General features: G+C 36.1%; 1 protein-coding gene across 1 annotated transcript; it reads right to left on the reverse strand.

Annotated features, from left to right (window-relative positions):
* Positions 1-243: 243 nt before the first annotated feature.
* On the reverse strand, positions 244-13,107 carry LOC122308648 (GLABRA2 expression modulator-like). The gene is made up of 4 exons (XM_043121926.1): positions 12,538-13,107; positions 12,355-12,456; positions 6,933-7,204; positions 244-730 (listed from the first exon to the last, which is right to left on the reverse strand). The coding sequence occupies exons 1-4, from the start codon at positions 12,851-12,853 to the stop codon at positions 539-541; spliced, it is 882 nt and encodes a 293-aa protein (XP_042977860.1). The 5' UTR covers positions 12,854-13,107; the 3' UTR covers positions 244-538.
* Positions 13,108-26,533: the final 13,426 nt, after the last annotated feature.

Below are 26,533 nucleotides of genomic sequence, written 5' to 3' on the forward strand. Positions count from 1 at the left end.
GAAATTTCTTTGCTGGTTACGTGTTTCCTCACTGAAATTTCAAGATAACCTTTAGTGCACTAAAGACTATATTGTTTTGCACGATGAAAGAAAATAAACACATTAATCAGAGATTAGGAATGGACAAGATTTTTTTGGATACCACACAATCAAAAAGATTTTGGTAAACAGTCATTTGACCTAGGCTTTGGTGGAGCCGATTGTTTTTGCCGGCTCACATCAAGGTACGTATGTGGGGCTTAATAAACAAAGTGGGGGAGGGGGGATGATAAATTCATTTTGCAACGTGCAAATATTACAAGTACAAACATCTGGACTCAAAAACAACAACAAATATATCTTTGTGGCTTTCCTCCCAAAATCCAACTCTACAATTACTTCCTTTCAATTCAAATATTATCACGAGTTCTCAAACAAATTTGCACCAATATATGATTATCCGTGACCAGCACATGATAAAACTGTCTAATCTGTTAACTTCTCTGAGTTACATGGAGCATATTGTACAATAAAGTATGACTATGAGCCACAACAGGTATCATGCAGATTGTGAGTTGCTCATGGCTTCTGAAGATTCCTTTAGGCATCTCACAGCACCATCGTAGTTCAAGAAGCCCATAAACCAAAATTCATGGTTATCAACAGAGATGATCTGAATGTACTTTTCAGCATGATTGTTTCTGCTTGTTGAAGGATTAACAGCTTTGAGTTGATGTAACGGGATAACCACCTATTAACATCACGGAGAAAATAAGTACAAAGAAAAAATAAGTACACCCGAAGAAAACTCAAAAGTCAAATGTGGAGGCAACTTCAAGCATCATTACAACTATTCACTATTTTAAGCACTACAAAGAAGTCTGATCAAAATTCATATTGTATGCCAAAAAGGGTAAAAAGGGTTCTATGATTCCATCACTTTTACTCACGAGAAGAATTAATTATCCTCATTATTTCTCAAGAGTAATAACCTCAGAAAAAGGTAGTTGATAACACAAGCATAAGGCAGCATTGCTAAAGATCAGCAAGTCACCATTTAACTATAGGGGCAAAGTAAACGAAAAGGGCTACCCACCAGGCAGTTTGAGCTCGCCTTGATTTGATTATTAATTAGACTGTCCGTGAACACAAAACTAGACTCGATTACTACATGATACAAACTCATATAAAACTCATCAGACTTGATTGATGTTTGCAAAAGCTTGTACAAATCAACTTGGATATACTACTATATATACACATTAATATGTTAAAAGCATATATATTGATGTCGTGCGGTGCAGTTTGCTACTTTTAATCTAAACCCACTACTTTAATAGCATAAATATTACTGAGACGAAGTTACAAGCATGAAGTTAGTACAACATTTATTTGTAATTAATTAGTTACTATTAGTATATAATCTATTATTATCTATAACAAACTAAATATTATAGTTAATTAGTTACAACATGCATGTATACTTTGGTGTCAAAACGTTAGTTTATATGTTTTTGTTTTTTTGGATGAGTACAAAGATTTTATTCATGCTAATAGAATCTGTCAGCATATATAGTTTTTGTTTTTCGCCTACGATGATAAGCTTATACAGTTTTGCTCTTTCATTTTTATTCCCCAGTTATTTCAGAATGACCTAAAGTTTAAAGGATTTATCAATAGGTAATGTTGCTGCAATACTCAGAAATAGAAGTTGTGTACGAAGTATTTCAGCTTATTAGAGTTGATGTCTACCACCAACATGATAAGTCACTTTTATTTTATTTTCATATCATACTTGTGACTTATAAAAAAAAAAAAAGTATATTTGATCGTCAAGGGTGAATCTTGGAAAGTCTAAGATGATATCAGTGGGGATGGTGTCCAACATTAATAGCTTGGCAAGTTTTTTGGGTTGTAAAGTTGCTTCCTTGTCTATGAAATATTTGGGCCTTCCGTCGGGGGCGCCTTATAAGGCTAAAGCTACTTTTTTTATAAGTAAAAATATTATATATATTAATAGGAGTAACCAAGTACACTAGAAGTATACAAGAAAACACCTAGCCCATACTAGAGAGACCCTAATGACCCAAAAAGCCCGTGAAAAACTACCCAAAATACACCAATCCTAAATTAGAATGGAACACCCCAACCCAGCCCCAACCCCTTGTTTCCTGTAAAACTAATACTCTACTCAGAACTCCCTCTACAAGAGCATCTTCACAATGCCCTCCCATTAGTCTTCCCTCGACTTGAGCTACTATCCTGAGAGTCGTAGTTGATTGCCCAAGAAAAACGCTTTAACTCCCTGCTTTTCTTGAAAATTGATTTGGTTTCAACTGCGTGGCCCGTCTCAATCACAGTGAGTAGTGCTTTGAATTGGTCTTCACATCCTCCATGTGAAATCCCCATGATATGCTGAATCTAGTTAACTTTAGACAGAACCCAATCTGACAATGAACCCGCTATATCGTTTATCGGCGGAAGCGAAACCAAGGGAACAACATTATCCGCAGTCACAGTACCCAACTGCACTCCTGACTACAGATATTCCTCCACACAAGGCACCAACGACAAGCCCATATTCCAATCCCATACCTCCTCAGCAACTCCATTGGTTCTCTATAGTGGTAAGGTCATGGACACCATTGGAGATTCTGGGTTGGCAGCAAGTCCCTTATTCTCTGGCAACCCCTTATGTGTGACTTCTACGGATCCTCCACCATTTTCCTTCAGCTACAGTGTGGGAGCCATAGTTTCTTCAGGGAGAGCATTGACTAAGGGTGTAACACCGACTATCGTTCTTTCCTGGGTTACTTGTAGTGAAGGGCATTTCATTACGGATGTCTCGATGCTGATACCTGACATAGAACCCACTTCAAACAACCCGGTTTTCCTTTTGACCCGCCACACTCTCCTGGATCTCGTTATAGGGACAAGGCCGAATCCAATTTTCCGTTTTCCTTTATCTGAGTTCAAAGGATTTGAGCCTATCTTAGGCTTGTTTCTTACGACCTTGTTGCCTCCAGCTAAAAGCAAGTCTATTTTCGAAGACAAAAAAGCGATCACTGCCATCAACTCGACAAGTTGGGTTTCTATCTCCTTTAATGAATTGTGCATCACAACAAGCTGGTTTTGAGCTTGCGTGATTTGCAGACCACTTTCACAGTTCCCCTTACTCTCAGTCACCAAAGCATGACCCATCTTCAGAGCTGTCGCATATGATCGCCTCGCCGCCGTGGTTATACTTCGATCTTTTTGTTTCAACTCCAAATCGATGTTCTCATTCTTCTGGCTTTCCTTCCTTGACCCATCAGCATGAAAGGAAAAAAACATATACGTGGCTCTACATAATTCAACACCAAACTTCTTCCAACCCAAACCTTCATATCCTTCAGGAAAGAGAGTAGAATTACCTTAATCAAGAGCACACTTTCCAATCTTCCCACTTTCAATCTTTATTTTCTTTGCCTACAAGGGTGACTAAGAGGATTGAGAAGTTATTCCGTGCTTTCTTGTGGGGTGAAATGAGAGAGGAAGTTAAGTTCCATTTGGTTAGTTGCAATAAAGTTCGCTCTCCCATTTCTAATTGAGGTTTGGGAGTTTGTAATTTGAGGATATTTAAAAAAGTCTTGTTGGGGCAAATGGTTATGGAGGTACCAATTGGAAGGGGAGTCGCTTTGGAGGGAGGTTATTGATCATAAATATGGGTGCTTGGAGGGGTTGGTGTTCAAATGAGGTAAGGGAGGCATATGGTGTGGGTCTATGGAAATTCATTAGAAAGGGCTGGGAGAGTTTTGCAAGCCATGTTAGTTATGCAGTTGGAGAGGGTTCTAGGATCCGATTTTGGCTTTACATTTGGTGTGGTGAACACGCTCTCAATAGGGTTGTTTCCGGCCATTTATCGTTTCCAGCCATTTATCGTTTGGTTTCTGATTGGCATGCCTCTGTATCAGATATGTTAGTCCTTTCTAATGGTTCTTTCTAGTGGGATGTTTATTTTACTAGAGCTGTACATGATTGGGAAATTGATGAAGTTTTAGCTTTTTTCAGTTTTTTATACCCTTTGAGGCATGGTAGAAATGATGGGGATAGTCTTTTTTTTTTTTTTCAATTAAGTAATAAGAGATTTATTAATGCAAGTAGATAGGCATAGCCCAAGTATACAAGAAGTATACAAGCGTAAACACCTAAATACAAGCTATGAACTAGGAACTAGTAAAGTCAAAAAGAAACATTTAAAAAATCCCCATATCTGATACAGCAAAGTCAAAAAGAGTTCAAAAGAAAAACTCTCTAAATTCTCCCAACGAGCATTCTTTGTCATCAAAACAGCATCCATTCCTTTCTAGCCATAACACCACATTAGGCATAGAGGAATGAATCATCTCCCAAATATCAGCGCTGTGATGGCTGCCCATAGATCCTTTCCAACAAGCCAATAAATCCACCACTCTCTTGGGCATCACCCAAGCTATACCCGACCTGCTGAAAATATCATCCCAAAGAGTCTTTGCTACCTCACAATGCAGAAACAAATGATAAACCGACTCTCCATCTTTCTTGCACAAATAACACCAGTCCAAGCATATTATACTGTGCTTCCTCAAATTATCCGTTGTCAGAATCTTCCCGAGTGACACCAAACTGCCAAAAAAAGCAACTTTAGTTGGTACCTTGGATCTCCAAATACACTTCCAAGCGAATTGGTTGACACAATGGCACGTCATCACTTTATAATAAGAGCTAAAAAATTGAATTTCCAACATGTTGCCACAACATTCTGTCCTCTCCTCCTTGCACCATTTTTATGTCATAAATTCTACTGAAGAAGACAGTAACAATCGGCACTTCCCAATCATGAACATCTCTAATAAATCTCACATTCCATTGGGGAATATTGTTGGAAAAAGATACAGAATCAGCTACAGTGGCATCTTTCTCCCTTGCCATTCTAAATAGGGAAGGAAAAGCATTCTTGAGAGCCAATTCCCCACACCAGGAATCATGCCAAAATTGAATCCTATCTCTTCCTCCAACCTTAAACAAAACATGTTTAACAAATTCCCCCCAAAGATTCCATATGTACTTCCACAAGCCCACACCATACACACTTCTAACTTCATTAGAACATCAACAACCCCAAGCCCTCCCATATTTAGCATCCCTCTCTAATTGATATCTCCAAGCCGCCACAAGTAACTGATGAACAGACCTTATCCCAACTTACTAAATGGAGCTTCCTGTCATCACCAAGACCACCCCACAAAAAATTACAAAAGATTCTTTCAATTCTACAAGCCAAGAGGGAAAGAAATATGTTGGAAGATTGAACACCATACTTTTAATCAGAGTAATTCTCCCCCTTTGGATAAATAGATCCTTTTCCACACAGCTAACCTTCTTTCTATTTTCTCAATCACTCCATCAAATCAACTAAGATTTATAAGGGGCACCCAAGGGAAGGCCTAGATATTTCATGGGAAGAGATGAGATCTTACAACCCAAACATGTTTGTCAAGTCCCTAGTATTCGACATAGGGCCCACTGGAACAATTTCTGACTTAGATAAGTTTACTCTAAACCCAGAAACAGCTTCGAGAGCCCTCAACGATCGAAGGTGGTCATGATTAGGGTTGCTGAAAATAAGAATATCATCAGTGAACAGAAGATGCGAGACCTTGATACTACCAGGAGAGACTCCACCCACCACGACATGACATTCCCATCCACAGCTGCATCATCATTCTACTCAAAGCATCCATGACAATAATAAAGAGGAAAGGGGACAAAGGGAGCAATAAGTTTACAGTTTGATCGTATTATAAGCTTTTGATATCTCAGAACTGTTTTTCTTTTCATTCAAAGTGTATTCGGAGGTCTCATGTGCCTTCCAAAGTTGCTTTCTTCATATGGACTGCCTCTCCTGGGAAAACTTATTGACGGACGACGGACAATTTGAGGAAGCAGAGTCTCATGGTTATGGACTGGTGTTACGTGTAAAAAGCATGGGGAATCATGATCATTTACTTTTGCATTGCAAGGTGGCAAGGGCACTGTGGGATGGAATTTTTTTGTAGAACTGGTATGGCTTGGGTGATGCCTTTGAGGGTGGTAGACCTTCTAGCCAGTCGGAACGGTCTTCATGGTTGTTCTTAGGTGACTGCAGTTTGGAGGATGGTCCTTTTGTGTCTTATGCGGTGTATCTAGATTGAAAGGAATGATCGGTGTTTTAATGACAAGGAGCACACTTTGGAGGAACTTCGAAATTTTTTTGTGCATACCTTACTGCTTTGGTTTTCTGCTTCAGTGCTTAACGGAGCTAGTGCTCATGAATTTCTGTTGTTGTTTTCTGGTTCTTAGAATCTATTTAGGTGTTTCTTTTGTATACTCCTTGTGTACATGGGCTTCCCCTATTTCATTTGTATTAATAAAACTCTCTTTCTTACTTATAACAAAAAAAAGGAATATGAATGCTGATTCAAAAGCTCAATTACAAGCTACTGTCAGAGAAACTGGTTAGTAAGGGGGAATAATGACCCCCTCCCACCAAAAGCCCCATAAATTTTGGGTATTAATATTGCATGACATATGCTAGTCAGACTCTGGCCTGTTACTCGCTGGCACCTTTAGTAAATTGTATATAACCCTGTCCAACTAAATAGTCTAGTAACTCGTCTTGTCTCTTGCTTTACCTACCTGTCCCCTGGCTACTTATTCAATCACACATATATAATGTTGCCAGGGAAAAAGAAATAGAAGTCCAACCAGACTCCAATATGCCTGAGATAATGTTTCCTGAGATAATAGGCTATTGTCAAGATAAATTTTTTTCTTTTTTGATAAGCAAGTGATTAATCGAGATGAACATACAATATATAATTTAAAGACAGAAAAGAAATCTCCCCAATGCCTCCCCTACTGTATACAGGCATATACGATTTGTGCAAATGTACCTTATAATAGCTCCATTCGGTTTGGCCATTAACTTTATACGAAAGAGGATTATCACTACAAAAAGCAAGCTTTGCTGTAGACAGATATAGAACTCCCATGACTGGACCAGCTGATGTAGATAGGTAACATGCATATGAATCTTGAAGTTGCTCTTCAGGAACTGTCTCAAACGTTTGTCGGAAAATTTTCTCATATCCACCTTCTGCTAGGACCTTTGTTCCCTGTGCAATTCTTCCCATAGCAGCATCAGCAAAACTTGGGCTGGTTTTCACTATTTTAATGAAAAGGAGTGACTTTAATACTCAAAACAAAAATAAAAGACAAGCTTTCACAAATAATTGCATGCATGAAAAATGGGAAACGGTTTTGAAAATTTGATGAAAGTAATAACAAAATACCATAAACAATCAACATAAAATAGTAACAAGAGGGGGACAAGATCATCACTTTCTTTCAGTAACAAGATCATGTAAACAAGTCCACATTCCATCCTTACAATGAAACGAAAGGAAGATAATTCGATTTGGCAGAAAAAATGGGTATAGATGGCTGGGTCACATTGGAACAGATGGCTGCCCAAATCGAACATTGACCAAAAACATTGATCTACATTAAATTAGTAAAAATTTATTAATAACAGCTCTCAAGCTAACATCTATATTGCTGCACCAAAAACAGCTCTCAAGCTCACACCTATATGCCACTGAAGACCAGTCACTTTTCAACCTCACACTCTCTCTCGCTCGCCTCTACACCGAAAGCATGTAAGCTTTCTTCCTCAAGCTCTCTCCCTCTCTTACTGCCTCACACACTCTCTCTCCCCCTGCTCTTCTTCACTCTCTCTCTCTCTCTCTTTCGCCCTTTGTTGCTCACTGTTTTCATCTTCCCAACCACTTGCCAACACCCAACTGTAACCCAGCTGCACATCAACCACCATTGCACAGACATTGCTTTAAGGCAAAAAAATCTTCTTGTCATACTTTGTACAGACACCGGCAGAAGCCCATACCTTAACGCTAGATAGACCGATCACTAGCATTTTTTTTTTTTTGATAAATAAGAACTGATCACTAGCTACAGCATCTTCATCTTGTTGCCATATATCTCTTAAGACAACACCCTCTCTCCCTCGGTATGACACACTCACTCTATCTCTCTCTCTCTCTCTCTGTTTGTGTATATGCGTTAAAACCTGTGTCTTATAAATAGTCTAAGGTTTGATAGAAGTCATTTTGGCATTGTTGGTACTATGAGTCATGAGCTGATGTTAAAATAAGGGGTGTTACGTTTTGATGATAAGATGGGAGAAGGAAATCTGCTTTTAAGTGTCACGGGTGGCTCTAATGGGAGGATAAATTGTTTGGTTAGTTTGGATGTTACAGGTACTCAATTTTAATGGAAAAATTACTAAAGTTAAGGGTAGCCCATAAAATGAAATTTCAGTCTTTTTTAAATTGATAGTATGCGCTTATCAATAAATAAATAAATAAATTGATAGTATACAACTGATTAGAAACTGACCCAGTTATCATTGACACACTTATTATTGCTAGAGCTAAGAGGTAAGTAGCATGATCATATCTTTATGTGTGTGGTAAACATTATGTCTTGGAAAAGTGTTGTTTAATTATTATGCCATGTAAAGCCCTTCATTGGAAGTCCCTTTTTATGTACCTATGTTGTGATGAAAGTAATTTATGGATGCCATGACATGACGAATTGTATATGCTATGATTCTATGCCTACCATGCCATAGTATCACTTATGGATGTCATGCATACAAATATGCATATCATGATTGATGTCATGCCATGCATTTAAGATATGAATTATAAAACCCCTAGGAGTTGGCTCAAGTCGTAAGAGCCTTGATCATGGTGGTATGCTCCCTCCAGTTCTAAGATACGAACCCTTAAGTGCAAAAAATTTCTAGCCATCAGATTAGGCAAATTTTTCCTTGAATTACCCAAGGGCTAAGATGCACTTGCAGGGGAAACTCCTTGATGAGGGCCTGTGCACCCTAGGATTAGTCGGGACTTTGTTTTGGGCACCCGGTGCCAATAAAAAAGATACGAATTATGGCATAACTTGTTGTAATATACTTCACATGTATCGTGGAAGACTTAAATGAAAAATGCTATTTGCACACGCCGAAGGGGAACCCCGCGTACACGGGTCCACGTGGATACAAATTAATGAAACGGTGCGTAGCAGTAGCAGTTTTCCTTCATCGATTCTCCTTCTCCGTTGCCTTTCCCCCCTTCAGAATTTCTCCTTCATTGATTCTCCTTTCCCACTTCAGATGAGATTAGGGCACAGAACACGGATTGAACGTCCATTTCATCTCCTTCTTCTCTTTTCTAAAATCGGCTTCATCTTCTTCTAATATTTCCCTCATCTATCTCATGATCTCTATGTCCACGATTCCGTAGTAGCTTCAATACTTTGATGGACTTACCCAACAATCGCTTTTGATTTCCTTGGAGAAAAAACGAGTATGAATCTGGTCTTTCGGCCTTGGTTTTACACTGGATTTTGTTACATAAAATACACGTTGGGGCTTGCTTTTTACTTTATCTCATCTTCTCCGAGCACCCATGAAGACGAACACATGTACTTCTCATCTCCTTCTCATGCCCTAAAGAGCACTACGTGGTCTCATGTGTCTGCTCCCCCTCTCTCTCTCATTTTTTTCTCAGATTTTTTGTGATTTTTGAATTGGATTTGAAGCTCAGAGCTTGGGTTTTGAGTGAGATTTCAAAGGTTCGGCAACGTGTTGGTGTTGCAGCTATTCTTTGTGACCAAAAAAAAAAAAGAATGAAAAAGTAGTACCGTAGGATGGCAAATGTAGTGGCAAACCAATAAGTTGTAATCGCTTATTTCATCCAAAAAAAAAAAAAAAGTCAAAACAAAGAAACCATTCATTTTCTCATAAACCAACCAGAGGACAAGAATGAAACGGGGAAAAAAAAAAAAGAAAAAAAAAATCTCTCTCTGATCTCTAAGATAGTGCATGTTGTTGCGTGAAATTGCTTTGTGGGACTCGATTCCTTCAACCAATAAGTTGTGGATAGGATCCTCCCTGGCTGGTAAGAAAAATATCAGGACATTAGTTGGGGTTCGATAGCACAACGGCTCCTCCTTGTAGGATGGGTATTTCTTTTTGAAATCGATTTTGGTCTCTTTTTTTTTTTCCTTCTTCTTTTTCTGATATCGGCTGACAACTTGTCAAGCGATTCCCCGAAAGCTACCCCACGACGGGTACATGTAGCAGAATTGTATAAGATAAGATAAACGAGGCGTCATGTGGACAATGCATGAAGCTTTAAAGAATGGGCGAGAATGCATAACACAAATGCAAAGTTATAGGTGGATGTGCAAACCGCATTGAATGACGTTTTCATGATGATGAGGTCCACCAGAGTAAGAGATTAAGGTTGGGTTTAGGTGTTGAGAAGTGTTGAGGTATGTTGTGAATAGTAGTAAAAAGTAGGTGAAAAGTAATAATAAAATAATAAATAGTAGTGGAGTATGTTGAGAAGTGTTGAGAGTATCTCAACACCCAAACACATCACAATTAAGGGCAATGAATCCATCTCCCTTGATCTCACAAGAAATAGGAACGAAGATGAAAGTTATGAACAAGTAAAGCGCTCCCCCTTGTAATCACATGGGGTGGGACTGGAAATGAACAAATTAAGCGGTTCCCCTTCTTGTCATAGGCAATGGGACCGGTGCACAAAGAAAAGAATATTTCCACTATGTAAGTGGAAGAACAAGTTTAATAAGCCATGCATATAGTATGTTGATTTCTTAGTCTGATTGTTTATTTCAGTGATCCTGGAAATTCAAATAAATGAGGTAATTTTTAGTATGTTGGATCTCTTATTTGACACAAGTTTTCATGTTTTAGTAGCATTCCTATACCTACAGGAAGGGAGGTGTTATTTTGGGTCAATAATTTCAAGAATTTTGTAAAGGGGTGGTATATTTTTTAGAGTTTTGCTACATACAAGCAAAATCGCATATTAATCTGCGTACTAATACTGATTTCTTCATATTTAAAATTTAAATTAGCACTATTTTTAATAAAATTTACTTTTTGACCAATCACATTAGATTGGTGCACATATTAGTGCGCAGTTGTGCTTGCACCTAGATTTTACCTATTTTTATCAGTAGAAAGGGATGTTATATTGGACCAACCTGTAAGTAAGACTTCAAATAATCTCATAGACAGAAAGAATTACCATTTGCATTCAGGTAATGAACAGTTGAAAAGCTACTTTGAGATTTACTACATATAAACACAAAGTTTACTATTGATGTTTATGTATTTGGAACCACAGAGGACAGAATTTGGCAATGTAAAGGCCGTAATTAATCATATTGGACTCCCCAGATGACCACCATTATTCAGAACTCCAAAATTTGACAACCATTTCCCAAAAAAGTCATAGTTTGATTAACCCTTCTTCATTCTTGGACCTCGTTTCTTAATATCAACTCTTCCACTGAAATCTGTTCTCCCAAAACTTTAAGACAGCACCAAACATGCATCTGGAAACATATTAAATCACACTGTATACCTAATAGATATGAGAATTTATTATTTCTTTTGATTGCAGATATTTTTCATGCATCTTGAAACATATCAAAACTAACTGCGTATACCTAAAACAATAAAAATAAATAAATTATTATTTCTTATGATTGCAGATATATTTTGTGATTGGTACGATCCACAGTTATAATGCATCTGAAGAGATAAATATATATGCATAACCAATAACCATGTGCAAAACCTTCTATCCCTTTCAAAAATACTTGGTTCTTTTTTAACAAGACTATTTCTTTCATCAATGAGGAAAACAAAAGGAAAAGGCTTCTTCTTCACTTTCAACTCCCTGTTCATTTATGTGGGTAACATTTGCCAGCCACTTTTGTGAGTGATCTTCGACATAACTCCAATGACTAGCATTTTTATTATTTTCCTGTATTTTTCTTTTACAACGGAAATAAAATACCCAATATTCTTAATCATTTTTTTATACCATATTACAATCTTTGTAATAAGCCCCCAAATCCCATTATCATGAAACAACCAAATCAATTCCAATAAAGTTCACTCCCAGAAACATCAACGAATAGAACAGAATTCAAAATTTCTGGCCCTTCAGTTCGTACAAAGATTCAAATTTCCAATGAACGAAAATCATAGGGCACAACATCTACACGCAGGGAAAGAAATAGAATGAAACAAAATAAAAGACGGAACCAGATATCCAACCGAAACTAAAAAATCAAACAACTTAACCATGCAGCTAATCAACACAGAATCAAAAGAACATCTTCATAATAGATAGAAATTATTCAAATCCAACATAGAATTTAATAAAACAAAAACCCTAAAAAACTTACAGTGTTGCCAAGTGTTTCCAGCGAGATCCTCAGCTTTCTTAGTTGCTTCCCCAACCTTCTTTCCCCATCTTCCCAGCACGTTCCGTACAGAATCCATCGAATCTGCCCGAAAAAAAAAAATATATCAAATGATTCACGTAGATGAATCCAGTAACTATACGCAAAGAAGAGAGAATAGTTTACCCTTGAACGAAAATGACGAGGAGGGCGCGGGGGAAGGAGAAACGTAGGGGTTGTTGGATCCGTGGGGGGACGACATAGCGGACGATCCCGTCACCAATTCAGGGCTCCAATGCACCGATTTCCTGGAAGCCGTGGGGGTCGTCGATGGCTCGGTCTGAGTCTGAATCTCATTTTGAGACTCCGATGCCATAACGAAACTCGTCCACTTGCCGTCCCCATTGGGGGAGTGAGACGTCTCTTTCGGATCAGGCTTTGGATTCGGGTCCTGTATCGGAGTTTGCGAAGATTGCTCAGTCTCCGACTTGGGGTGCTCCATTCTCTGGGAGGCGCGTGGCGAAGTATCGTGGTTTTGGGGGCTGTCCTAATCTGGCTTTTTCGATAATGCAAGTTTATTTTGCCTCTTTCGGGTTTGAGATTGTGAAAATTTTGACTATTAACAGCTGTGTGTGAGGACGGTAATGCCCTTTTGCCTCGCTATTATTATCATTATTTCAGTTTAGGAATAAAGCCAACCACTCCCATATAAAAGAGCATAACTGTATGAGTAAAACTATTGTTGAGTCTCCTCTCTAGGCTCTCTCGGAGAGATAAGAGGTGGTGGGGAAGAGTCGCAACCTTTATGATGGTGCTGTCTAAAGGAGAAAGGTGTCTTACTATAGTGGGACATCGTAGAAAAGTTGGAGGAGATGTGGGGACAATTAAATCTTACGAAAGAGGAGGATGTTGGGGATTGACCTTGAAAGTGGGGACGTGGAAGTTGTTCAGAGGTAGAGGGAGCTCTATTTGATTGGAAAAGTTCGTGTTGATAGATCAAGAGGGAGGTCAATTCTGGAATCTGTTGTAACTAAGGTGTCGAGATTGCCTAGGCAGGCTAAGTTGAAGTAGGGCCAAATGTTTTTATTCTTACTTTTGCTAATCATGATGATAAGCAAAGAGTTCAAGAGTGGGGACCATGGTTTTTAACAATAATTTCTTTGTTGTAAAACCATTAGATGGCTTTATTCAACCACGGCATATGAATTTTGATAAGCAGTCCTTGTGGATTCAATTGCACAATCTACCATTAGCAGGAATGAATCTACTTTGTGGTGAAAAAATTAGTAACTCGATTAGAAGTATTGAAGAAGTGGATATGGAGGATGATGATATGGGATGGGGTAGTTTTTTATGGGTTCAGGTCAGTGTAAATCTCACTAAACTCGTGGAAGAACTGTAACAATCAATGGCTCAAAGATATGAGTACTTATCAAGTATGAGAAGCTACCTCGGGTCTGCTTCAATTGTGGGTGTATAATTCATGGCCCTTTGGGGTGCAAACATAAGGATAAACAAATAGCAGGGCCATCACAATTTGTCCTGTGGTTACGAGCAGAGACTAGTGGAAGGCGTCATAGTGAGCAGTTCAATGAATGGGGTTTTCATGGAAGCAAGTTGGCAGAAGAAACTGGGTTAAAGGAGAGTCATCGCAATAATGGTGATGATGACAGTGGGAGATCTTAGGTTCAACCTCTGATGAAAGACCCAAATTTGGAAACCCCCTACTTTTATGGCAAGCACGTTGAAAAAGGTGAAAATTGGGTAACTAGAAGTTTAAATCAAGAAGGTGCACTAATGGAGAAAGGGTTAGAAAGTCAACGACAAGAAAATGAGAGTGATATGTAGAATGATGAAAATCAAGGGCAATTGGGGGAGAAAATAAGGGAGATGACAAATATAACGGAATTTCAAACCGAAGGGACATGGGACTTGGGAGGCTTTCCAATCTTCTGAGTTAGTGTTAGGTCATGGGCTTGAGACTTCTACGGCCTTGATAGTGGGCTTCCTTTCCATACTACCGTAGAATCGACCTAACAACTTGATGACATTTTTGTGAGAAGTTGTATGGAATGGGAAACTAAAAGCCTCCAACGGTTAAGAACTAGCCAAAAGCACACGAGGTCTAGTGGTGGGTGTAATAAAAGAGTATGTGCATCAAGTATGACTGCTAACCTGCTCTTGTCTCATATTGGAAAGAAAAGAACCCTTATTGATGAAGATGATTTTGTTTGCTATGTTACTGTTAAAAAGAAGAGTAGAAAATGTGAGTGTAAGTGCCCTTCTACAACATCTCATGTACAAACTATAGGATTCTATGAGAAGGATACTAAACAAATATTATAGGTGGAGGCTAGTGTCTAGCCTCGCTGGGTACAATGAAACTCTTATGTTAGAATTCTTGTGAGCTTGGAAACTTACAGGGAATTTGTGCCCTTCATGATATTGTCAAGAAGGAAGATCCCGATGTTATGTTCTAATTGGGAAAAAAAAAAGTTACTTGCAAAAAGGATGGAAGGTTTAAAATTTAGGTTGGGTTTTGAGTGTTGTCTGGTAGTGGATTGTGAAAGAAGAAGTGGTGGCATAGCACTATTGTGGAAGAAGGATATCTTGCTTTCTATTTTGAATTTTTCTAAATATCATATTCATGCAAGTGTAAAAGGCAATGCAGCTAAGAATAAAGAATGGATACTTACAGGCATTTATGGTAATCCAGACCCTAATAAAAGATATAAGACTTAGAATTTGATTAGATCCCTAAAAGGAATTGGAGAGCAGGTGTAGTTAGCGTTTGGCGATTTAAATGAAATCCTTAGTAATCAAGAAAAAATGGGGGGACAAACAAGGCCTGAACCGCATATGAGAGCTTTCATATCAGTTCTTGATGATTGTGAGTTGAAGGATATGTGATATTCAGGGACTATACATATCTGGTGTAATGGAAGAGAAAGTAAACACAACATTTGTGAGAGATTAGACGAGTTCTTAGCTAAATTGGAATAGAAGAATCTGTTTCACTCAGTGCAGGTCATACATGGGACAGTAGCTTACTCGAATCACACTCCTATCAAGTTACTTGTTGATGTTGAAAGATGTTAAGGAAGGGGTCAAAAACCTTTTAAATTTGAAGCAATGTGGATTGAGGCCATTGATTATGAACAAGTTATTGCTAAGGCCTGGAAGAGTAAAGTTAGTAACCTTGATATGGGTTTTGTGATGAGAAAAATTTCTAAATGTAGTGAGCAGTTGCAGGTATGGAATGGTAGGAGTGTAAAAATTAATCAGAAAACCGGTTCAGTTTTGGACCAGTCTGGTCTGGGACCGATTCCCTAAGTTCCAAAATCAATCGGTATCAGTCTAGTTTTGGTTCTATGTTTTTTATGACTGGATCGGACCATTCGCTATATTATATATTTTCAATTAATTTTTTAAATATTATATATAATATTTTTATATTATATATAATTTTTATATATAAGATAATGTTATTATAATTTATAATATAAAATTTTAATTTTAAACATGAAAATTTATTTGATCATATGCTTTAATCATAAAATATATATATTAATGACATTTTATAACCTAATAAATTCTCAATATATTCTTTTTGATAAGTACATTAACAAATTAGTAATACTAATATATCTTAGTGTAACATCCCCTTCCTTAATGTTAGGAATGTCACATACATATGTAATTAAAACCAAGTTAGAGACTTGCATAATTTAAAAAAAAAAAAACACATTGTTCATTCCTAAAGAAAACTTAAGTAAAACCATTGTCTAAAACATAGTCACCGACAAGTTTCCAAACCAACTAAATGAAAATAAAACCATAAATATAGTCTAACGTTCATTAGTCCACTCCTTTTAAACTTAGCCTACCTGCTCGTAGTCCTCATTCTTCTCACTTGGGTGGTGAAATAGAAAAAAATTAAAATGAGCCGAAGAAGAACTCACCACAATGTAAATATAATAAATAAATAAATATTTCATAACTTTTCATGCTGAAAGAATAAAATTCTTGTTATATCATGTTAATGCTTATGCTATATATGTCTTTCTTAATTTATTTGAATTAATTGATTAACTATCTGACCTGATTGGTCTACACACTTAATCTTAAATGCAAGGTTGTGCACTGGCCTCACATCCTGTTGCAGTAAGGAGAATCGCTAAGTAGTATTTTGACATATTACAGTGGACCATGCTTGAGTCCATGGCTGATGGCTTACACATCCACCCTGAATATTAAACAGAAAGGTCATTTGATTAACTTATTTTATATTATCTTATCTTGCAAATGAATTTAAGATAACTTCTGTGTTTTATGCGACATAAGATGCATTATATTCATACTAATATAAATAACTGTAACATGTTGAACCTGAACATGATGTAGAAAATCACATGATCATATGATATGATAACTGATATACTTATATAAATCATAACATGCATGGTACATAAAAAAAAAGGGCTATAAAAGAATTGACTTTAATAGTAATAATCTAATTATGTTTTAATCCTAACTTGTGATCAAATTACTTATCTCGAATCACTGATACCTAATAATCTCGTTGTATCTCGTTGCCTATAAACAAAATACTCTTTACATCACCAAGAATTCTAGGAATCATATTTTGACACTCCATTTAATAATTAAACTCACACTATGGTGAATAATAATTCTAATAACTATTTTGTTACATCTAAAATCAATACTATTATTATTCAAATAATTATCTATTCTTCTTGATCATAACTTAGTAGAAATTTATCAAAACAATTAGTGAAAAAATATAAACTTAAACCATTTAAATTGTTTTATTAACACTATTATTTTATACTGAAATACTTAAAGTTTATATTAATTCCAGTCAAACAACAATTCTCACGTGAATAAGACAAGTTAGCCCATTTTATCAAATGCCCTCAAAACCGAATGCAATTACAAAAAGACAAAACCCAACAAGGAGAATTTAAAGGCAAAACAGGAACCACATCACCCATAAACTTTTTATATAACCTTTTACGGAAAGTTAAATTGAATATATTGTTTAAAGGGCAAAGTTGTAAATCAGTTTCAAGCCTTTTCATAACTTGTCTAATGTCAGAGAAGTGGAAGCAACTTGATTACTGTAAGGAAGAAAAAGTTACACAGCAATTGAGGAATAACGGCACTTTCCGTAAATATAAAAAGATTGTACATAAATTTGACTAAGAAACAAATCTAAGAAAAAGACAGATGGAGTATGAACTATAAGAGTAGAAATATAAGAGCAGAAAATTAATAGTGATAATACGATTTATTTATAAAAAATGAATACGATAGAATAATAGCGGGTTTGAGTTTAATCTTAATAGATTCGGATTAAAACGGGTTAACTCGTTAAGATAAGATTGTTTAACTGGTTGATAATATATCAATTCATTTTGACACGTTATAACCCAGTAAAAAAGTTAAAATTATAATTATATTCTTATACTTAAAAGTAACATTTTTAGAATTTTAATTTCGATATTTTTATTATTTGGATTGTAATTTTGGACTTATAGTTAGTTTTATAATTTTTTTTATAGATATTATGATTTTAATATTTTTATAAAATTATACTAAATTTAATCATGTCAAACCAGTTAATTTCAGTTTATTCAATCCATTTACATAACCAGGTTAAAATAGGTTGACACGACACGACTCGTTGTGTGAATGGATCGTGTTAGAGGTTAATATTTTAACACGATAAGCTTCACGAGTTAGATTCGGAGTTATCCATATAGTATAATATATATGCATTGACACGACATAAACACGATCCGTTAATACGATTTGACCACCCTACAGAAAATACAGAGTGTTTATTTTAGTTTCCACTCAAGAGCAAACATACGAAGGAGAACAAAAGACTTGGGCAGCAGAGCTTACCCAAGAAGAACTGAAGAACAGAGACACTGTGGAAAAAGGCAGATCTGCTGGGGCTGGAGGCCTACATGAGATCGACTGCAAAGATGCATTTTAGTGCAACAAAGAAGATGTTAGGCTTTTGTTAGATTCATACATGGTGGAAAGATGGGATCTTGAAGAAAACTTACCAAGAGAAAAGAACATGTGGTGAGAAAATGATAATGATATGGTAATACTAATACTATCACTACTAATGATATAGTTATAATAAATTAAAATCACTATAAAAAATACTAATATATAGTTATTCTAATCACTATAGCTAATACTAATATATATATTAATATTATTAAAATTGAAAAATAATACCAAATCGGACCGAAACTGGTAAAATCAAATGTACCGGTTTATGAAAGTAACAAGTGCATAATCGATTTTTGAAAATGCAAAACTGGTGCATACCAGTTCGGTCTCAAATTTTGTCCAAAATTGAATCAAATTGGACCTGTTACACCCCTAGGAATAGGAAAACATTTGGGCTGGTACATATAAAGATCAAGCTTGCTATAACTAAACTTTAATAGTTACAACAGAGTGACCCAAGATGTATAAGGATCCAAGAGCATAATGAAGCTAGAGCTAAGGTATAGACTTGGTTGGAAGAGATCATGTGGAGACAAAGATCTAAAACTCTATGACTTAAAGAATGTGACCAAAATACCAAGGTTTTTCATAACAAGGCTTCTCAAATGAGAAAGATGAATACCATAACTGGAGTGAAACATAGTGAAGGGACATGGCAGACTGAGGAAGGAAGAAACATAGTAATCCTAAATTATTTTAATGATCTCTTTACTGTATCAAGAGGTAGAGAAAAATGTGGACTTTCTTGCTAGACTCACTAGCAAAATCACACCAGAGATTAATGAAGAGCTCACAAAGATATTTACTGAAAACGAGGTGACTATTGACTGCTCTACATCAAATGAACCCAACATAAGTTCTAGGACTTGATGGCATGACACCAATATTCTATAAAAAATATTGGCATATAGTTGGAAATGATGTCACTTCTGCAGCGTTAAATGCTTTAACACTCTTATAAGTTTCTTGCTACTCTTAACCATGCTTTTATCACTCTCATTCCTAAGAAGAAGAAACCTGAGATTGTTGTTGATTATAGACCCATTAATCATTGTAATGTGAGCTATAAATTGATGTCAAAAGTGTTAGCAAATAGGCTAAAGGTTGTTCTTGTTCATGTGATTTCTAGTTCACAGAGTGCTTTTGTACCTAACTGCCTTATTACTGACAATATTTTAATTGCTTAAGAACTTGTACAGTTTCTAAGTCATAAAAGGTAGGGTAAAGTGGGGTATATGTCTCTTAAATTGAATATGAGTGAAGCATATAATAGAGTTGAGTGGAAGTTTCTAGAAAATATCATGTTAAAGTTAGGATTTCATGCCAATGTGTGGGTTTGATTATATTATGTGTAAAATTTGTTTCATTTTCTGTTTTAATCAATGGAGAGCCACATGGTCCAATTACACCTTCAAGAAGATTGAGGCAGGGTGATCCTTTGTCACCCTACCTTTTCTTGTTGTACATTGAAAGCTTGGTTTCCCTGTTGCAACACTCAGAAGAAGCAAGAAGTCTCAAATGCATTCAAATCTGTAAATGAGCCCCAAGAATTAATCATTTGTTGTTTACATATGATAGTTTGTATTCTGCAGAGCTAATAAAGATGATAATTTGAAACTCCATAAACTGTTGGAGAAGTAAGAGGAAGCCTCGGGTCAACAAGTTAATATAGGAAAAACCTCTATGGTTTTTAGTAGAAATATAGGTACTGGTCTTTAAGATGAGCTCATGTTGTTATGTGGGGTTAATGGCTTTCAACAGTATGATATGTATCTTGGCTTACCTCCTACGATTGGTCGTGCTAAACATAAAGCTTTCTCTGATCTGAGACATAAGATGTTGCAGAAACTTCAATGATGGAATGAATGTTTGTTGTCTAAAAGGGAAAGGGAAATATTGATAAAGGTAGTAGCTATTTCTATCCCTATATACACTATGAGCTACTTCAAACTTCTTGGGACTTTATGTGATGAGTTGAAAAATATGGTAACTAAATTTTGGTGGGGGTAGAAAGAGAATGAGAACAAAATGCATTGCGTAAGCTGGAAGACAATGTGTGAACCCAAAATTGAAGGTGGAATGTCAAAGATCTCAAGACTTTTAATAGGTCATTGTTGGCTAAGCAGGGTTGGAGATTTATGATTGTTGATTCTACCTTGCTGCACAAAATATTTAGAGCAAAGTACTTTCCTCAAATAGATTTCTTTGATGCTAAGCTTGGCAAATCTCCTTCATATGTTTAGCGAGGCATATGAGAATCTAGGCCAGTATTGAAAGAAGGTTGTAGATGGAGGGTGGGGAATGAAAAAACTATCAGAATCTAGAAGGACTACTGGATACCTTGGCATAACACTGTGCATCAAACTATGGATGAGAATGGTACCCAGACTAGTGAAGCAACAATGGATAGTCTCATGGATAGTAGCACAAATTGGTGGGATCTGGAGAAAGTAAAGATTGTTCTCCGACTTAGAGATGCAGTAGAGGTGTTAAAGATTCTACTCACATTTGGTAATCATGAAGATAGGCTAATTTGAAAGCATGAGAAAGATGGGGAATATGGTGTGAAAAGTGCCTGCAAGTTACTTTGTGATATGAATAAAGGCAATCAAGAGTGGGAAAGTTCAAGAGCAGCAGGTCAGAGATGGATCTTGAAGGAAATTTAGAAGTTAAAAGTCCCTAATAAAATTAAAGTATTTGTTTGGAAAGCATATCGAAATGGATTATCAACTCTGCAAAACTTGAAAAGGAGAAATGTCCTAAATGATTAGATGTGCATATTCTGTGGAACTGAAGTGGAGGATCTAGATCATGCCCTCTTCTATTGCCCATCCATTGCAGACTGCCAGAATCAACATGTCCCAAGCCTTAAACCACAGAGCAGAGCAGAAAACTTTATTGATCTTGCTAGCTGGGCCCGTGATAAAGGATGTCAAGCAGATCTAGAAAAGTCTTTTCTTATTGCTTGGGGGATGCAGTATAGAAGGAATCATAAGATACATGAAGAGAAGGAACTCATGTCTGAACATATGCATGCCTTGTCTATGCAAAAGGAGTTCAAAGAAGTCAAAAGTCAACCTAAAAAAATGAGTCAGATACACTATTTTTGATCTCCTCCTCAACTGGGTGCACTAAAACTCAATGTAGATGGTCCATTTTTTAAGATCAACATAGTGCAGGAGTTGGGATGGTCCTTCGAGATGACGAAGGGGATTTTATATTGGCTATTAGTAGGAAAGAACATGAAGTAAATGATCCTACTAGATTGAATTACTTGCACTATTCAGAGGATTACAATTATGTGTGTATATGGGAATCAATGATCTCATTTTAGAAAGTAATTCATTTTTAATGGTGCAAGCAATCCAGTCTAGTACAAGTTCCTTATCCTTGCTGGGCAACCTATCATGAAGGAGACATGCGAACTGATGAAGCTCTTTTAGAACTGCACTCTTTAATATAGATGGAGGTTGGGAAATGTAATTACTCATAGACTTGCTTGACATGCTTTGCATGTAAATGATGCTTTAGTTTGGTGGGATTCAATCCCAGATTTCATATTGCTAGTTATTTGGACTAACAAATATATGTAATTTCCTTACTGATGAACAAATGTGGTGTTTGATATATATATATATATATATATATATATATAAAGGAGCATAACTGTATTTGGAAATCTAAATAATTTTATCCTAGCCAGATATAGATCTATTATATAATCATTACAATTTTTTAAATTTTTATATAAAATATAATAAACAATTTAATTTTTTTTTCAAATTTCAAAATATAAATAATATTTTTATAATATTTTATTCAGCTTTTAACTTTTATCTCATCTTATCTATGTAACCAAAGAAGACAAGCATCCAAATTATTTCAACTGAGTTTTTTGAGATTTCCTTTCTAGTTATAGTCGTTACAACATGACCCAAACATACTAAAAATTATTTCGACAAATATATTACCATGAGCTCTTAAGTTGTTTGAAGAGTTATAAATTATGAAATCAAATAAAAAAAATAAAAAATAAGAACCTCATCGTGAGACTAAGGATTTATTATAAGTTCGATTTGGATATTTGGCATTGATTAAAAAATATTTAAAAAATAAAATCAAAATCGATTTAAAAATGAAGAACTTCATCATTAGATTGAATAATTTATTATAAGTTAAATTTGGATATTTGGTAATAATAAAAAATATATGAAATTTCCTTCAAATATTTAAAATACATGCGTAAATTGACAATGTGATCTTTTTTATTTTCTAACTTTTTTATTTTGCAACCATTTATTTCTTTCTTTTGCCTTTGAAGAGATTTTTTACTTATTTTTAAATAAATAATTGGACCCGTAAACTGTTCCTCCTAGGAAATATAGAAATTGCCATGGGAGTTTGTCGAGTCTAAGGATTAAGAATGGTGGTTTGGATAATATTTTAAAATATTCATGAATAATAGTTAAATAATTTATAAATAATAATAAATGGTAATAAAATGATATGGGAATATTTGTTCTCAAGGAAGAGTCCTGCTAGTGGTCGCTTCAAATTATCGTTCCGTTTTCCTACTGACAGAACATTGTTTTAAACTTGGTTTAGAGAGTGACATGAGATGAAAAGATTTGAAAATAATAGTAAAATAGTTTTAGTTAACATGTTTTATAGGATTTTGAAAAATGAGAGAGAAAAAGTTGAATAAAAATATTATAAATTTAAAATATTATTAGAATATAAGTTTTTAATATTATTTTTGTTTTGTTATTTGTAAAATTTATTTTTTTTATTTTTTTAATTTTGTTTTGAAGATTAGGAAAGCTGTAATGATTAGATGAAAAGTTGAATATTTGAAATCGAAAAGACTTTGTGTTTGTAATATTTAGAAATTGAGATAAGATGAAATGAGTCAACATGATTTTACTATCCAAATCAGGCCTTACTAATCAAAGTAGTCTTTCCTTATTGCAAGTTTGCAAGCACAATGCATATTTCCCATCAGCTTTCCAGCCCTACACCCTGCTCTTCGCCTCATTTCCACGCTCCCTTTGCATTCCCTCGTTTTCTCAACCCCGAAGGCTTATCTCTCACATATATGCTGAATAAATACCGTAAGAGTAATGTCAGGTATAAGTTTTATATAGATAAAATATGTACAAGTCTTTTGTAAAAAAATGGATTCCACTAAAATGGAATTTTTTTTACACTTTTTCAAAGTGGAGTCTAACTTCTTTTACAGAAGTTTACTTAGAACTTGTCTATTTGATATCTTGATTGAAAAAAGAGAGCATCGTATTAAAACAAACAACCACAATTCATGCCATCCAAGGAAACAACACAATTAAAACAGAAATAGATAATTGTTCCATAAGTTAAAAAGCAAAAGTAAAAACTAAAAATAAGCAATAACAACTGTTTCCATCAAAAATCTTCTCGCACCTTACCAATCTCAAAGGCTCATGGCCCACAGCCTCCTGTGTGGCTCATCTAGTGCTAGGAAGCTTGTCTAAACACGGATCTTAAGTAATGCGTTGAAAGCATGGAGGAATATATCATCTGGCAGTGGAGGATAAAGCTCTTGCAATAATTTAACACACTGAGTGTGCTGATTCCAATGGGCATCGTTGTTGGAACTACTTGTGCCTCTGCTTCGCTTTGAAGAAGTGCCCTTACCCTATCCTCATAGCACTTCCGACTATTGCATTATGAGCTAGCTTTGAGAGGCAATTGGAGATCTCTACTTCGCTTTGGAGAGGAGTCCTCACCCCTATTCTCACAGCACTTCCGCCTCGCTATTACAGTATAAGCTAGCTTTAAGAGGCAGTTGGAGAGATCTACCTGCACTTGCGTGGAAGGCCCCCCATATTTCGGCGACATCCGTTTCGGCCCGACGAAATGGATGATCTCGTTCCGAATCCCATGGAGATGTCCATATCAGCAATGCCACTAGCCACACCATGTTGATTACTCAATTGCAGGGCTTTGCCAACGCATCTTTGCATGAAGCTAGTGTTCCTCCTCACTGGTTGGGTTTGGTTGTGTAGACACATGGTGGACTGTCCCAGTGGCAACCAAAGCCCCAAAAATGGTCCAGAGCATCTCGTACTTTGGGCAACCAACAGTGTGAAAGATCTTCCATTGTGGTTTCGCCTAACACAAACATGAGACAGTATTATGAGATCTGGTTAAGAAGACATAAAAAAAATCATTTCATCTATAATAAACTAATCTAACTGTTCATATAGAAGGGACATATGCTTACCATAAGACTGAAACTATTGAAGTTCCTAAAACCTAAACCACCTTGATCTTTTTATTTGTTGAGTTTGCTCCACTTGACCTAATGAATTTTTTAATGGTCCTCATTGAAACCCCACCAAAATTTCCTTAATAACTGGTCTAATCTATTTGTAATGGAATAAGGGAGAAGAAATATTCCCATGGTATAAGTAGGAATGGCCTGCAAGACAAATTTGAGCAGCACCTCTTTTCCAGCACCAAATAGATAGTTAGTCTTCCAGTTGGTAATTCAAGACCACACTCTATCAATAAGGCCATGAAAGGAAGCAGTCTTAGCTCTCCCAACTATGGCAGAGAGACCAAGATATTTCTCAAAAGAACCTGTTGCATTTACTCTAGCAATTTGCAGTATAGTATTTTTGTTTTCATGTGGAGTATTCCTATTGAAAAATATAGAGGATTTTTCCTTATTTAGCAGTTGACCAGAAGCAAGCTTGTATGAGTTCAGAATCCTCATTAATTTGCTCCATTCAAGAGAGTTGGATTTACAAAAGATCATGCCGTTATCAGCAAAGAAAAGATGATTAACTCTAATAGGGCCTTTTCCCATTTGAACACTAGTAATGCTTCCATTCACCTCTGCCTTGTTGAGAAGACATGATAAGACCTTTGCACAAAGAATAAAAAGGTAAGGGGAGATGGGGTCTGCTTGCCTTAGAACTCGAGTGGGCTTGAAAGAGTCTTGAGGTTCTCCATTGAGAAGAATAGAATAGAGGACTGATGAAATGCAAGTCATCACTAGAGACATCCACCTCCAATCAAATCCCAACTTGCACATCACAGAGGATAGAAAGGTCCTCTCCATACGGTCATATGTCTTGCTCATATCAAGTTTGAAAGTCATAAACCCTAATTTTCCTTGCATTCTAATTGACATTGTGTGGAGAGTTTCATAAGTCACCAAGATATTATCAGTGATGGCCTTACCTGGTACAAAGGTACTTTGATTCAAAGAAATGATGTAATACAAACTTAAGCCTATTTGAAATCACTTTAGCAACAATCTTGTAAATTATATTACATAAGCTAATAGGCCTAAAATTAGAAACTTTCTTGGGCTCTTTAACCTTTGGGATTAGAGTAATGAAAGTGTCATTGACACACTCCAAGGATCCTCCTTTATTCAGAATATTAAGAGCAAAATTATTGACATCTTTGCCAAGCAAATCCTAGTTGGATTGATAAAATAATCCTAGGAACCCATTAGAGCCTGGTGAGCCTAAGCCTTTCATCTGAAACACCGCCACTTTGATCTCTTCTTCAGTAAACTCCTTTATCAAAAACTCATTCATCTCAGGTGTCACTTTATGGGCCATATCCCTAAGACATTCTTCAATAACAGAGGGATGAGAGTCGGTGAAGGGCTTGGAGAAAAAATTTGAGAAAATAGTCCCAATCTATTGCTTCTCAGTCACCAACAAATTCCTACTATCCAAGACTTGGGTGATTCTATTGATTTTCCTTCTTTGAGTGGCATGCAGATGGTACAACTTAGTGTTTCTATCACTCATTTGTAGCCAATGTTGTTTTGTCCTTTGTTTCCATTTTAGATCCTCCTCAGCTAGGGACTGGTCAATTTCACTTTGCATCTTGAAAACAGAATTTACATGCTTCCCTCTTCCTTCTTCTTGCAACCCACTTAGCCTATTCAGCTTTTGTCTAATTTCAACAAGAGTACTTCTATTTGCTTTAACATTCCATTTCTTTAGGGTATAATTGCAGTTGAGTAGCCTACTGTCATGATGGTAGCATAATCCTCACCAAGAGCAGCCTTCCCCCAAGCATCTTTTATAGTTTTAGCATAGCCTTCCTTTAGTGTCCAAGCAGC

Source organism: Carya illinoinensis, chromosome 1, assembly GCF_018687715.1.
Source record: "Carya illinoinensis cultivar Pawnee chromosome 1, C.illinoinensisPawnee_v1, whole genome shotgun sequence".
Taxonomy (NCBI): domain Eukaryota; kingdom Viridiplantae; phylum Streptophyta; class Magnoliopsida; order Fagales; family Juglandaceae; genus Carya; species Carya illinoinensis.

Bases quoted from the DNA above. Each gene is read 5' to 3' on its own strand.
- LOC122308648 (XM_043121926.1), bottom strand. From the start codon at position 12,853: ATGGAGCACCCCAAGTCGGAGACTGAGCAATCTTCGCAAACTCCGATA. The intron at 7,205-12,354 runs GTAAGTTTTTTA...TCATTAAAATAG, and splicing joins TGGAAACACTTGGCAACACT to TGAAAACCAGCCCAAGTTTT. The intron at 731-6,932 runs GTACATTTGCAC...TGATGTTAATAG, and splicing joins CCGAATGGAGCTATTATAAG to GTGGTTATCCCGTTACATCA.